This window comes from Oryctolagus cuniculus, chromosome 17 (assembly GCF_964237555.1).
Source record: "Oryctolagus cuniculus chromosome 17, mOryCun1.1, whole genome shotgun sequence".
NCBI lineage: Eukaryota > Metazoa > Chordata > Mammalia > Lagomorpha > Leporidae > Oryctolagus > Oryctolagus cuniculus.
Window position 1 is genome coordinate 56,800,307 of NC_091448.1, and position 14,026 is coordinate 56,814,332.

The 14,026-nt window shown below is 47.2% G+C and overlaps 1 protein-coding gene across 11 annotated transcripts in view; it reads left to right on the top strand.

Moving 5' to 3' along the window:
• The window catches only part of MYOCD (myocardin), a 111,077-nt gene that overhangs the window by 67,105 nt on the left and 29,946 nt on the right, over positions 1 to 14,026 (top strand). For all 11 annotated transcript variants that reach the window (XM_008270708.4, XM_070061404.1, XM_070061406.1 and 8 more), the window contains 2 exons: positions 4,654 to 4,829; positions 9,261 to 9,386. In XM_008270708.4, coding sequence (XP_008268930.2) covers positions 4,654 to 4,829; positions 9,261 to 9,386 — 302 coding nt within the window. The remainder of the gene's footprint in view (positions 1 to 4,653; positions 4,830 to 9,260; positions 9,387 to 14,026) is intronic.

The window sequence follows — 14,026 nt, forward strand, 5'->3', positions numbered from 1 at the left end:
TGTATCCGCCTCCAGAACCCATGGAACTCCACATCCATCACGTCAAAAAGAAGTCGCTGCTATTTGCTCCTCCAGGTCCCTCTGCTCTTGCAGTTCTTGTTTGCAACAGGGACTGAGCCATGTAGCTATGTAGCTGTGTGTGGGCGCTCTGCCCTTGCCATTGTCTCCTTCCTGGCAGTGACTTATTCAAACCAGCCCTGAAGGAGTAGTGATTGGCAGGTGCCTCTTATGGGGACTCCTGACCAGGACTGCCAATAAGTGGTCCTCAACTCATCTGTCTGTGGCTACCTTCCGATCTGGCTCAGGGGGCTTTGGGGGCTTGATGCTTACCCTGTTTGTTTGTTCAGGTGTTAACAATAACCCTATCTCTGGCTGCCTGTACTCACAGCTTCCTCCTCTCACTTCCACATGGAAGCCTCTTTCAATGGTTGATGTTCCTTGATGACCTTCTAGAGGTTGCATCTCTCCAGGGCTTGCTCCTACCATGACATAGTCCACTGGCTGGGAGAATGCCTTGTTCATCCTTCTTCTTCTATCCCTGAGAATCACCACACTGAAATTTCTTTCCCACTCTCCCCATCCTTGCCAAATTCCCCCTTCCCTTTCTGTTGTCCCATCCTCAGCTGACCCTCATTCAGCCGCCATCCAATCCCTCCACCTCCACGAGCCTTCCTGGACAATTCTGCATCACAGTCTTCTCCATCTGACCACCAGCCATATTCACCAGCACTTGACAGCCCTTGGCAGATTCTCTAATTGGGTCCCATGGAGATTCACAGATAGCCTGTTTCTCATGGCTTTCTGTCTCTCTTCTTTGCTCTATCTTATCTGGTTCTACTTCAGTGTGTCTTTACTCTGCTTCAAGTGAAGGTTGCAAATGAATGAAATAATTGAGGAATTATCCCGCCAGCTCTGAGGGAAATGGGACTGGGTACAATCATCCCCAGGTATCCTCCAGGGATTGCTTCCAGAGCTCCTGCAGGTGCCAAAACCCACTGATGCTCAATCTCTTCTATAAAATGGTATACTGTTTGAATGTAATCTACTACATCTAGCCTTCCATAGACTTTCAATCATATCTGGATTACTTATTATATCTAATACACTGTGAACGCTGTGGAAGTAGTTGTCACACTGTATTGTGTAGAGAATGGTGACAAGAAACCAAAGTCTATACCTGTCCAGGGTCATTTGCTGTCTCTCCGCTTGAAACAATACAAATGGGATTGTTGGAAAATAAGAGGAGAGAGTTATCTCTCCTCTCTCTCTCCTCCCTTCTTCGAGACATGGGCCACTTTGCAGTTTGGTTAACTGGCCTTAACTTGGCCCCATTTGGGATGTGGTGATGGGTGGATGTCTTTGTCACCTGAACTTATCAGACCACACAGAGAAGATCCTTAGCCATGCAGACAGAAGGAAGTGGGGAGGGGAGCCCTGATAATGAAGCTGTCAGATGGAGCTTGAGTAGGGCTAGGAAGCCTGGCTGTCGCTAGGAGCTGACAAGATCACATATAGGATTCCCTGAGAAAGTCAATGAGATTGGCTTTGATTGCCTGGTAGAGACCAAAGAAATGCTGTGATTTCTGGGGTGGGGGATGCTTAACATTCACCCACCCACTCAATCCCCTGCCTAGCTGGTCCTCAATATTACGTGTATTCCTTTGAATGGGGCAAAATTTTCAATTTCACAAATAAAGTAACACATGGAAGGCAAACATAATTTCTTTTTTAAAAAAGATTTTTTTATTTTATTTTAAACAGAGAGTTGGCGGGGGGGAGATAGAGAGATCTTCCATCCACTAGTTCACTCCCTAAATGACCTTAACGGCTGGGGCTGCTCGAGGTTGAAATCATGAGATAGGAAGCTTCTTCCAGGTCTCCCATGTGGGTGCAAGGGCCCAAGCACTTAGGCCATGTTCCATTGCTTTCCCAGGTGCCTTAGCAGGGAGCTGGATTGGAAATGGAGCAACCAGGACTCGAACCAGTGCCGATATGGGATGCAGGTGTTGCAGGCAGCAGCTTTACCCACTATGCCACAACACTGGCCCCCAAATATAATTTCTAAAGGAAAGAAATTTATGGATTGAATTGACAATGAGGTTATATTCATGGAGTCAACTGGAAGGACATTCCCTGGAAGATCTCAGGCAAGAGATCACCCTGAGAAAGGAAAAGTGTTCTCTACATTCATTTGCAGGGCCAGGGCTGTGGTATAGTGGGTAAAGCCAACGCCTGCAGTACTGGCATCCCATATGTGCGCCCATTTGGTTCCCGGCTGCTTCACTTCTGATCCAGCTCTCTGCTATGGTCTGGGAAAGCAGTAGAAGATGCTCCTGGCTCCTGACTTCGGATTGGCACAGCTCCAGCCATTGTGGCCAATTGGGGAGTGAACCAGCGGATGGGAGACCTCTCTCTCTCTCTCTCTCTCTCTGCCTCTCCTTCTCTCTCTGTATAACTCTGACTTTCAAGTAAATTAATAAATATTTAATAAATAGATAAATTCATTTGCCTGATGTGAAAATGACACATGAGGGTACTTGCAGAGAAAAAAGGAAGAGAATATGCTAATAGACTCTTAAAATAGAGAGAGTAGCCCTTGGGATCAGAGGTAAGGGGAAGTAGACCCTGATATCAAAGAAAAGTTGGCAAAAACCCATTGAAACCATCCCATTAGAAAAAAAAAGTTTACTATGACACAACTATGAGAAACTGTTAACAGGTTTTAGGTAAATAGCTATTTTATATTACTGTCTATACTCTTCGATTATTTTGATTTTTTTATAGTTAAAACTGTGCAAGGAGGAATTTAAAACAAAGTTCCCATCCATAGAATGGGATACATACAGCTGTTAAAAAAAAATGATCTCTCTCCTGTCACCTGGAAAGATCTCCAGTAAACACCACAGAGTGAAGAGAAACAGAAAGCAGGTTTCAGAGCAGTGCATGTCTCATTATATGCAGAGTTACATCTGCAAGAGACCACAAAGCATTAGGAGGAGGTGGATGTTGTATGTTGTTTTCATTGGTATGATTATTTATGAGGAGCCTTTATTACATTTATAATCATAGCAAAGCAGCGATGACTTTGGCCAATGACCTGTGGAGCAGAAATGCTGGTCTCCAAGCCGTTCCAGGTTAGTGGGCCGCCCCTTGGGCCAGCAATGGAGTTTCCACTTACTCTGTCCTTGCCTGGCCCCTTTCCTGATCTGACACTTGGATGTCTGCATGAGGGGTCTGTGACAGATGCCAGCAGGCATGGTGGTGACAAGCCCAAAGCTGTGTTTGTTCCATTACTTCCAGCTCCTCGTGGCCCTCCCATTCTGCACACCGAGCGCTCCTTTCTCTTATCTACACGAGGCAAGAGTTAAAAGTGCTTGTCAGTGTGATTGCAGAATACCGGACTGGAAAACTTCCTGATAATACCTACATTCCTTTCAAAGAGCAGTGCTTGAAATTGGGTCAGGAGCGCTCTGTGGCTTAGAACATTGTGTACTGTGCAGCTGGATAATAAACCAGAAGAAATTTGGCAATTAAAAAAACAAAATGTAAGGGACATACAAGGATGTCGTGATAGTCCTATCTGGTCTGACAATCCTTGTCCCCAAGCTAATTTAAATCTGCACCCTTACAAACATCATACTGTCCACATGTGTGAGCCATTGAGGATTTCCAAGACAGACACAAAGATAGGAGGACTCAGAAGAAAATCCAAACAATAAAACAATAAGGATCAAGTTAAGGTTTCCAAGACGCATTTATGACTTTCATAAACAGTCATGCATTAGTTGAATTGCTCAGTGGGATACTGGGGTGACATTAGCTAATTTAAACTGAGAACCCGTCCTGACTTATCCTTATTAGCGAAGTTTGCTAAACAGTTTGTGATGTGGGCTCTGCTTTCTGTTTGAGATGCTGCAAATGGCGTGTTGTCATCTCGGCTCTCTCTAGCTGTTAGAACTAAAGGAGATGGGGCGTTCTCCTTTGATCTCATTGTCCCTCCTCATCCCTTTTTTTTTTTTTTTTTGACAGAGTGGACAGTGAGAGAGAGAGACAGAGAGAAAGGTCTTCCTTTTGCCATTGGTTCACCCTCCAATGACCACCACGGCCAGCGCACTGCGGTGGGCACACCGCGCTGATCTGAAGGCAGGAGCCAGGTGCTTCTCCTGGTCTCCCATGGGGTGCAGGGTCCAAGCACTTGGGCCATCCTCCACTGCACTCCCGGGCCACAGCAGAGAGCTGGCCTGGAAGAGGGGCAACCGGGACAGAATCCGGTGCCCCTACTGGGACTAGAACCCAGGGTACCAGCGCTGCAGGCGGAGGATTAGCCTAGTGAGCCACGGTGCCGGCCTTCATCCCTTTTTCTTTCCCTACCTCCCCGTTCCATTTCCCAGAAGTATGGGTTCCTGTAAGAAATGCATAAATCTGATGGCAAAGTTGAACAAATAATGATGGGCCTACAGCCCACTTCTGTAAGCACACATTCCCATCTGGGAAACCCAATGATTTAAAATGGATCTTCCCTCTTACCTGAACTCAGAGAAAATCGGGGCAGAGAGAGGTGTGCTTCTCATGGCAACAGTGCACAGAAGCATCCTAAGAGCCCTTGGATGCTCTGTAGCCGCTGACCCGAATGTCGGGGTTTCACTCCCGCAGGTAACCAGGTGAACTTCTCCAAACCAGCAGATGCGTTTGCCTTTGAAGAGGACAGCAGCAGTGATGGGCTTTCTCCGGATCAGACTCGAACTGAAGATGCCCAGGGCTCAGCAGGGTCCCCACCTGACACTAAGACCTCAGAGACCCCTTTGGCCGGCCCTCCGGGGGCGATCCAGGTAAGCCAACTGCACCTGCAGGTGTCCTGTCTTCAGTCTTGAAATCAACGTGGCATGGCCAGTTTTTTGGGAGATCCCTGAAGTGTCCCTGATGGTAGGGGCTTCATTGTGGGACCCTCTGTCACCCTATTCAGCTGGGGACCCAAAGCAAGTGACCGAGGCCTCCAGAAAACACTGTCAGAGAATCCCCAGGACTGTACCTTGGGATTTTCTTTAGAGCATCTATTCTGCAGACTAAATGCCTTCGCTCTCCATGTTCATGGGCAAGGTCACTGAGGCTCAATGAGCTTCAATGACTCGCCAACAATCTCCCAGCTAGAAAGTACCAGAGCAGGACTGATTTCAAAGTCCACACAATGAGGAGTCCCTGTGGAGACTCAGGTGAGATGTAGCACTGGCAAGTTCCTACCTGCTGAGCCACATGACAAAGCCAACTTGCAGCCCCAGCTCAACCATGGCACTCACCTGGGTCAGGATCAAGCCACAGACCCACAAGAATGATATTATGTGTGTGTGTATGTATGTATTGAAAACACACTTAAAACACATTTGCAAAGGATACTGAGAGGCCGCATGTGAGACACTAATTAGGTCACCCTCATTTGAGGGTGCTCCTGGCTCCAGCATCCAGCCCTGGGAGGCAGCAGATTCAACTTCTTGAGTCTCTGCTACCCATGTGGGAGACCTGGTTTGAGTTCCTGGCCCTTGGCTTTGTCCTTGGCCCAGTCCTATCCATCACAAGCATTTGAGAAGCTAACCAGTGGATGGAAGATTCCCTCCCTCCCTCCCTCTCATCAGTAAATAAAAAGAATAATGATGATTATGAACAACAGCTACTGCTAGGATGCACACTCTGGGCCAGGGGTAGTCCTGGGCACTTGACAACCTTGACATTTGAGGTCAACGGCCACTCCAGGTAGGCATCATCGATGTCAATTCTGGCAGAGGCTGAGTAAAAAAGTCACCTCAGGGATCACCGTCCATGTCAGTAACCCTGGAGAGTCCACCTTTAGGAGCCCCATGCAGGCTTGATGGGGATTATCTTTGGCCTCACGTGATGGTGATCATGTAGTCCCCAGGAGGAAATATGCATGGTGGTCCACACATGAGGGAGAAGGAGCTGTCCTACTGTGGGAGTGAGATGCACCTGGCTCTGCTGTGGACCATCTCTGGAAAAACCAGCCAACCTTACCCTTCCTGTTAGAAGGAGTCTCTTGGGCCAAAACAGTGGTGCAGCAGGTTAAAGCCCCAGCCTACAGCATGGTCATCTCATATGAGTGCCGGTTCTAGTTCCATCTGCTCCTCTTCCAATCCAGCTCCCTGCTGTGGCCTGGGAAAGCAGGAGAAGATGGCCCAAGTCCTTGGGCCCCTGCACCCACATAGGAGACCCAGAAGAAGCTCGTGGCTTTGTATCGGCCCAGCTCTGGCCATTGCGGCCATCTGGGGAATGAACCAGCAGAAAGAAGGAAGACCTTTTTCTCTGTAACTCTCTCAAATAAATAAATAAAATCGTTCAAAAAAAAAAAAAAAAAGGAGTCTCCTCCTCTCAGACCTTCAGGGGCTATGCAACAGACTGAAATTAAACACCAAGGCTGAGCATCTTTCCTTCAAAATGCATGGGACTGGACGTGTGTCCCAATTTCACATTTTGGAAGATTTTGTGTGTGAATATACACAATGAGACATCTTGGGGAGGAGACCCAAACCTACGCACAAAATTCATTCATGTTTCATCCACACCTTACACACATGGCCTGGAGGTAATACTTATTGGACAGTATCTTTTAACAACTTTGTGCAAAGTTTCATGGCGTAAAATTTTCCACTCTTGCCATCCCGTGGCACTCAGGAAGTTTCCGATTTTGGATTCTGGAGTTTTGCATACAGATGCCCAATCTGTATTTGAAAACTGCATCACACGTAAAACAGGGACAGGTCGCCTACGTTATCATCCAGGGTTTCCCAAGACCGTGGTAATGACCGGTCCTTGTCACCTCGTCTTTACTCCATCGGAGCAAACCTAAAGCTACCAAGGAGAAGATGTGGAAGGAGAGGGAAGGGGGAAGAGGGGGGAAAAAAGCAGAAAAATACACCCATTTATTGGGCAAGAGTTCATAATCAAAGCATTCTTCCTACCCTGCACGCCCGCTGCTCGCCTTGGCTGCCAAGCTCCCCTGATAACATCAAACAGTATCTCAGGCCATTTGTACGGATTATTCTGACAGTAAATTCCTCAGCTGCTGATTTAAGAATGGCTGGAGAAGAAGACAAGTTCTTTTCTGTTAACCCTAGGAGAGGGGACGGAGGGAACCAGCGCTGAGCAGTGCCGGTGCCGGGCGCCATGTAAACGCTGTTTGCCTTCGTTTTCTCTCCGCAGTGATGTTGGGCAGAGGAGGGTGCTAAGTCTCTGAAAGAAGAGAGTCCCACGGGTCTTCAGCTCAGGGAAGAACTGAGCCATCAGTTCTGATCCCCTAGTGACCCATCTTAAGCAGCTCTATCTTTTTTTTTTTTTTTTTTGAAAGGCAAAGAGACAGAGATCTTCCATCCACTGGTTTCACTCCCCAAATGCCCATAACAGCAGCAGTTAAGCCTCCACCTTTTTGACTTTGTGTCAAAAGTCCCAGCATAAGAATAATAGGAGAGGGGACTGCCCGTTTGTGGAGCAGCAGGTTAAGCCACCACCTGCGACACCAGCAGCCCATATGAGCACGATGCCAGTCCTGGCTGCTCTGCTTCCAGCAGTATCCTGGGAAGTCAGCTTAAAATGGCCCCTGCAAAGCATTGAGGCCCCTGCACCCATGTAGGAGACCAGGATGGAATTTCTGGCTCCTGCCTGAGGCCTGGCCCAGCCCAGACTGTAGCAGCAATTTGGAGAGTGAAAAGCAGTAGAGAGAAGATCTGTTTCTGTCTCTGCTTCTGTCTGTCACTCTGCCTTTCAAATAAATAAAAATGAAATCTTTTTTTAAATTTTTTGAAGATTTTATTTATTTTTATTTATTTAGAGGTAGTTACATACAGTGAGAGGGAGAGACAGAGAAAGGTCTCCCATCCATTGGTTCACTCCCCAAATGGCATCAATGGCCAGAGCTGGGCCGATCCAAAGCCAGGAGCCATGTGCTTCTTCCCAATCCCCCATATGGTTGCAGGGACCCAAGGACTTGGGCCATCTTATTCTGCTTTTCCAGGCCATAGCAGAGAACTGGGTTGGAAGAGGGACAGCCAGGAATTGAACCGGCATCCATATGGGATGCCAGAGCTGCAGGCTGAGGATTAACCTACTGCGCCACAGCGCCAGCCCCATAAAAATTAAATCTTTAAAAATGAAGAATGTAGGAGAGGAAGAGAACATAATTACCCCTTTTGTTGAATCCTGTGCTGACAGAAACATGCCTCTCATAAAAATTTGTCATGACTGCATGCACACACACACGCCACATGTGTATACACACACACACATATGCACAGAGACATGCATACATTTATATATACACATACTTATATATCCTGCACACATTCACATGCATGTACACACTTAGACATATTCACACACATACATAGATATATACACACATGTACTTATCCATATATACACAGTACACATACATATTTAGACACACATATATATTCACATATAACCTTCATGGGTGTGCACACATACACATACAGTTTCCCTCCATCTGCTGGCGTCATTTTCTTCTGCCTTGTTGTCCTACTGTCCACCAAATTCCTACATTCACTCTTCCTTTCTTGTTCAATCCCATTATCAAGCGTAGCAGGTGTACCTTGCCACAGAGGGGGAGCCCTCACATGGGCTGATCAGATGCCCCAGTTGGATTAGAACCTGTCAGTTTCACACCTACATTCTGGAATCATGATTAAGAAGGTTCCCTTTCTCTCTCAGAAGTATCCCTAATTGGATGTCCAATTATATATGAATATATAACCCCTACTTCTCGGGGGAAGGGTAAAATTTGATATTTGCTTGGATACGGAGCAGCAGAGTGTAGGGGGCTCTGCTTTGACATTAATAAGTCACTCAACTATTATTTAAATGTTTATGCATTTTATTTATTTGAAAGGCAGAGTCAGAGAGCGAGAGAGCGAGAGAGAGAGAGAGAGAGAGAGAGAGAGATATCTTTCATCTGCTGGTTCACTCCCCAAAATGGCTGCAACAACCAGGGCTAAGCCAGGCAGAAGCCAGAGGGAGCCAGGAACTCCTTCGGGGTCTCCCATATGCGTGGTAGGGTCCAAGACTTGAGCCATCATCTGCTACCTCCCAGGATGCATTTGCAGGAAGCTGGATTGGAAGTGGAGTAGCCAGGACTCTGATAGGGGATGCAGGCATCCCAAGCAATGGCTTAACCCACTGCACCGCAATGCCTGCCATACTTTCATTCTTATATTCTAATAATGTGAAACTTTGGATTTCAGGATCTTGCTTCTGGCTCAGACAATGACAAGAATGACTCCACCTCACAGCCCAGCAACCATTCAGACCCGGGGAAGCAGGGCCTTGGCCCCCTCAGCGCTCCCATCCCTGTGCACGCTGCTGTAAAGGTATGGACCGTGCCCAGGCACAGCTCAGAACCAGCTAACAGCAGACGGCTCCGAGTTAGGTCTGGTGACATGGGGAGAGACACCTGGATGCACACATGACTTCACTCCCTGGGAAAAGTTGCAAAACAGGGGCGGGGAATCACCATGGGTATACATCTTCTCTAAGTGGGAAAGTCTGAAGGTTTGGATGTCTTTGGAATCACGATTCAGCCTGCATGTTCCTGACAACAAATTCCAAGAGTGCACCCTCGAGGTAGACACAGCTGAATGGAAGGCACACAGGACTTGTAAGCGCTGTAAGATAGGGATGCGGGCAATTGGATCGTATGCCAGAGAAGCTCCCTGAAGACCTTGCATAATGTAAAATCCAAGTTAAATCTATGGGAAGGAGGTTCATTCATAGCAGACAAACAGCTGTAATGATTGCAGTATAATTTTATGTAATTCTATCAGTTCAGGGTACTTTATTTTCACTTAACTCCTTGGTAGGCATTTGGTCTTCTTCATAACAATTTTTTAAAGATTTATTTATTTATTTGAAAGACAGAGTTACAGAGAGGGAGAGACAGAGAGAGAGGTCTTCCATCTGCTGGTTTACTCCCCAGATGGCCACAACAGCCAGAGCTGTGCCGATCCTAAGCCAGGAGCTTCTTCTGGGTCTCCAACACAGGTGCAGGTGCCCAAGGACTAGGACTTGAGCCATCTTCTACTGCCTTCCCAGGCCATGGTAGAGAGCTGGATCAGAAATGGAGCAGCTGGGACTTGAACCGGCACTCACATGGGATGCCAGCACTACAGGCGGCATCTTTACCCACTTTGCCACAGCGCTGACCCCCTTCATAACAGTTTAATCCTACCTAACTTGTAATTGATTTGGGAACATGCTTTCTCGGCTCCAGTTCAACCTCTTAACAGATGCTGGGATGACTCTTAAGGGATTTAAAAATAAATATATAAAAGGATTGCAAGTTGAATTAAGAATCAATGATAAAATAGCAGTTGCATGTTCTAAATGAATGGTAAGCATTTCAGTTTCCTAGTAAAGCTCCCTATCCCTTCCCTCCACACACACACACACACACACACACACACACACCCCACAGTAGCTTAAACCCAGCTTGCAGTACACTCAGCTCAACAGCTTTGAAATCAGATGACTGTTGATGACTGTTGGGTGTGGCCAGGGAAGGAGATGGAGATGACTTTCCATTGCTTCCAATGTTAGATAGATATAGAGACATCTTATTAATATTCCCATCACACAGTATTTAAATTTTTGAAGAACTCAAATTGGCCAAATCATCAACCTTACTGTACTAAGGAAGTGTGACGGGATCCCCGAGAAACAACTGACCATGTTCACTGAAGAGTGAGACTGATTGTGAGGCTGATTCCAGTACCTGAATGTAGAAGAGCCATCATCCCTTCTGACAGATTGGCCAGTGCCTATGCATCTCAGTTGTTAAATACCCATCGCCTCGGCCAGCGCCGTGGCTCACTAGGCTAATCCTCCGCCTTGCGGCGCCGGCACACCAGGTTCTAGTCCCGGTCGGGGCGCCGGATTCTGTCCCGGTTGCTCCTCTTCCAGGCCAGCTCTCTGCTGTGGCCCGGGAGTGCAGTGGAGGATGGCCCAAGTGCTTGGGCCCTGCACCCGCATGGGAGACCAGGAGAAGCACCTGGCTCCTGCCATCAGATCAGCGGGGTGCGCCGGCCGCAGCGGCCATTGGAAGACCTTTCTCTCTGTCTCTCTCTCTCACTGTTCACTCTGCCTGTCAAAAAAAAAAAAAAATACCCATCACCTCTCAGTTAAGAGCCTGATAGAGGACTCCTCAAAGAAGGAGGCCACAGAGCTCGGGGAGAGCAACTTGCCTGGCTTTGTAAGATTCTCCTGAGAGAGACCAGTGAGAGAATGCACAAGCACACCCTGCGAGACAGCGAACATGCTTTGTGAAAAGAAAGGCACTGTGCCATCTCTGATAGGGTGTCTGTAAGGGCAGAATAAGACATGATCCTGCCCTCAAGGAGCCTGTAGTCCAGTTGGTTTATCAGGCTCAAATGTTGTTTTCTGCAGGTCAGAACAATCTGCCCCCAAAGGCTTTGCTTATCCCCCAAAATACACACATGGTCACCTGGCACACGAAAAGATTCTCAGGGTCGTCAGGTATCATTGGGAAATGCAAACCAAAACCACAGGGCAACGCCCTTTCACACCCAGTAGGGCGACTTCCATCAAAAATAGGGAAAACAGCAAGCATTGCTGAGAGTGTGGGGAAACTGGAAGCTTCTTACCCTGCTGATGGAAATGTAGCATCGCGGGAAAGAGTTCGGCAGTTCCTCAATAATCTCCATAGAAAATTACCACGTGACCCAGTCATTGTACTCCCGGTGTACAAATGAGGGGACTTCAAAAATGTGAGGGGAAATGTAGTTCAAAGGGAAGCTTGTTTTGGTGCAAGAACTTTTGAAACCCATGCATGGTTTTTCATAATATGCATTTTTACATAAACTTTTGCAAGACCCCTCGTATATATGAGTTTCAAAATTCATATATACTTCGTTTCCATGGATTCAGTGGTCTTTGTCTCATTGTATCTAGAGAAAATGGTCTGATTTCAGTACCATCTGGGACCTCGTGGTACCTGTGCAAAGGTAACACAGAAAGAAAAACCTCAAACCCCTCCACTCTGACTGAGCTGGGAGACCCAAGACTGCATCTCCTATCCTCCCAGACAAGGCAACCCTGGGACGAGGGAGGCAGAGCCCAGCAAGGCAGGACCTGAGCCCTGCAGAAGCTCTCCTTGTAGAAGGAGGCTGATGCATTAACCAACAGGTCAATTAGCGGGGAGAAATAGAGCATCAAGCTCACAGAAATACTTGTGCTCATTATTCATAGTCTCCAGGAACAAGTCTCGTTGAAAACAAAAGAGCATTCGACAGTGGGATGCGCTGAGTCAGAGAAAGGCAGGCTGTAGACTCCTTTGGATAAGGTTGCACTCAGATGCATATTTTGTGGGGAGAATGGGGAAGCGGCCAAGTCAGGAGATGCCTGCCAGCTATTCAGGAGCCCCCTCTCCTGGACACTGCTGGTAACACAGTTTCCCTCCGATTTTCCCGCTGTGTCCTCAATAACCCAGTCATGATATCCATATTCCAACTTTCAGCCTTCTAAGATCAAGGTGTAAAAGTGCATTTTTTTTTATTTATTTTTTGACAGGCAGAGTGGACAGTGAGAGAGAGAGACAGAGAGAAAGGTCTTCCTTTACCGTTGGTTCACCCTCCAATAGCCGCCGCGGCCGGCGCACCGCGCTGATCCGAAGGCAGGAGCCAGGTGCTTCTCCTGGTCTCCCATGGGGTGCAGGGCCCAAGCACTTGGGCCATCCTCCACTGCACTCCCTGGCCACAGCAGAGAGCTGGCCTGGAAGAGGGGCAACCGGGACAGAATCCGGCGCCCCGGCCAGGACTAGAACCCGGGGTGTCAGCGCCGCAAGGGGGAGGATTATCCTAGTGAGCCGCGGCGCCGGCCAAAAGTGCATTTTTAAAACTGATACCAATATAGACATATTTTTTCCTAAAATATAAAGGCCTTTTTATTTCAGAAGCAGATTGTAGACATAATTACACATGTTACTGAGCATACATGATATAAAGGTTATCTTTTATAGTCTTTATATTAATCACCGAGATGGAAAGTAGAGAATATTTCCCCCAGCTTGAAGGTGATGTAACTGGATATAGCATGTCTAAGTGACTACACCGTGTTCAAAAATTTGTCTTAGCCTCTGAGTACGTACCTCTACATCTGTTCAATGTGTCTAAATCTTGCTCTCCAGTTTCTTTAAATAATAAGTCAAGTGTCATTACTTCAGAGGATGCCACTTTCTAATTTTAAAATAGCAACTGGCAGAGGGAGGGAGGTATCTGGACAGGTAGTGAGGAATTAATTCACCTTACTTTTGGCCAAAAGTAACAAAGGCACATATTCTAAGTGGTTTTTTTTTTAATAGTTATTTATTTTATTTGAGAGGCAGAGAGACAGAAAGACATCTGCTATTTCACTCCACAAATGCTCACGTGGCTAAGTGTGGCCTAGGGCTAAAGCCGAGAACCAAGAACTCAACTCAGGTCACCCAGATGGGTATCAGGAACACAATGACTTGAGCCATCACCAATGCTTCTCACTGTCTACATTAGCAAGAAACTGAAGTCAGGAGCCAGAGCCAGGGATCAAATCCAGGTGTTCTGATATGGGACTGGGGTATCTTTCTAAAAATCATTTGTTTGTTTGTTTGAAAGGCAGAGTGATAGGGCAGGGGGTGGAGAGAGGAAAAGACATACAGAGAAAGAGATCTTCTATACACTGGTTCACTCCCGAAATGGCTGCAATGGCCCAGGCTTAGCAAGGCCAAAGCCAGGAGCCTGCACTTCATCCAAGTCTCCCACATGGAAGCAGAGGCCCAAGCATTGGGCCATCTTTCACTGCTTTCCCAAGTGCATTAGCAGGGGGCTGGATTGAAAGTGGTGTCTCTGGGACTTGAAACGGTACTGCTCAACAGGGGATGCTGGCCATGTAAGTGGCAACTTAACCACCCCCTGTGCCATAATGCCAGCCCCAACAGGGACATCTTAACTGCTGGACCACA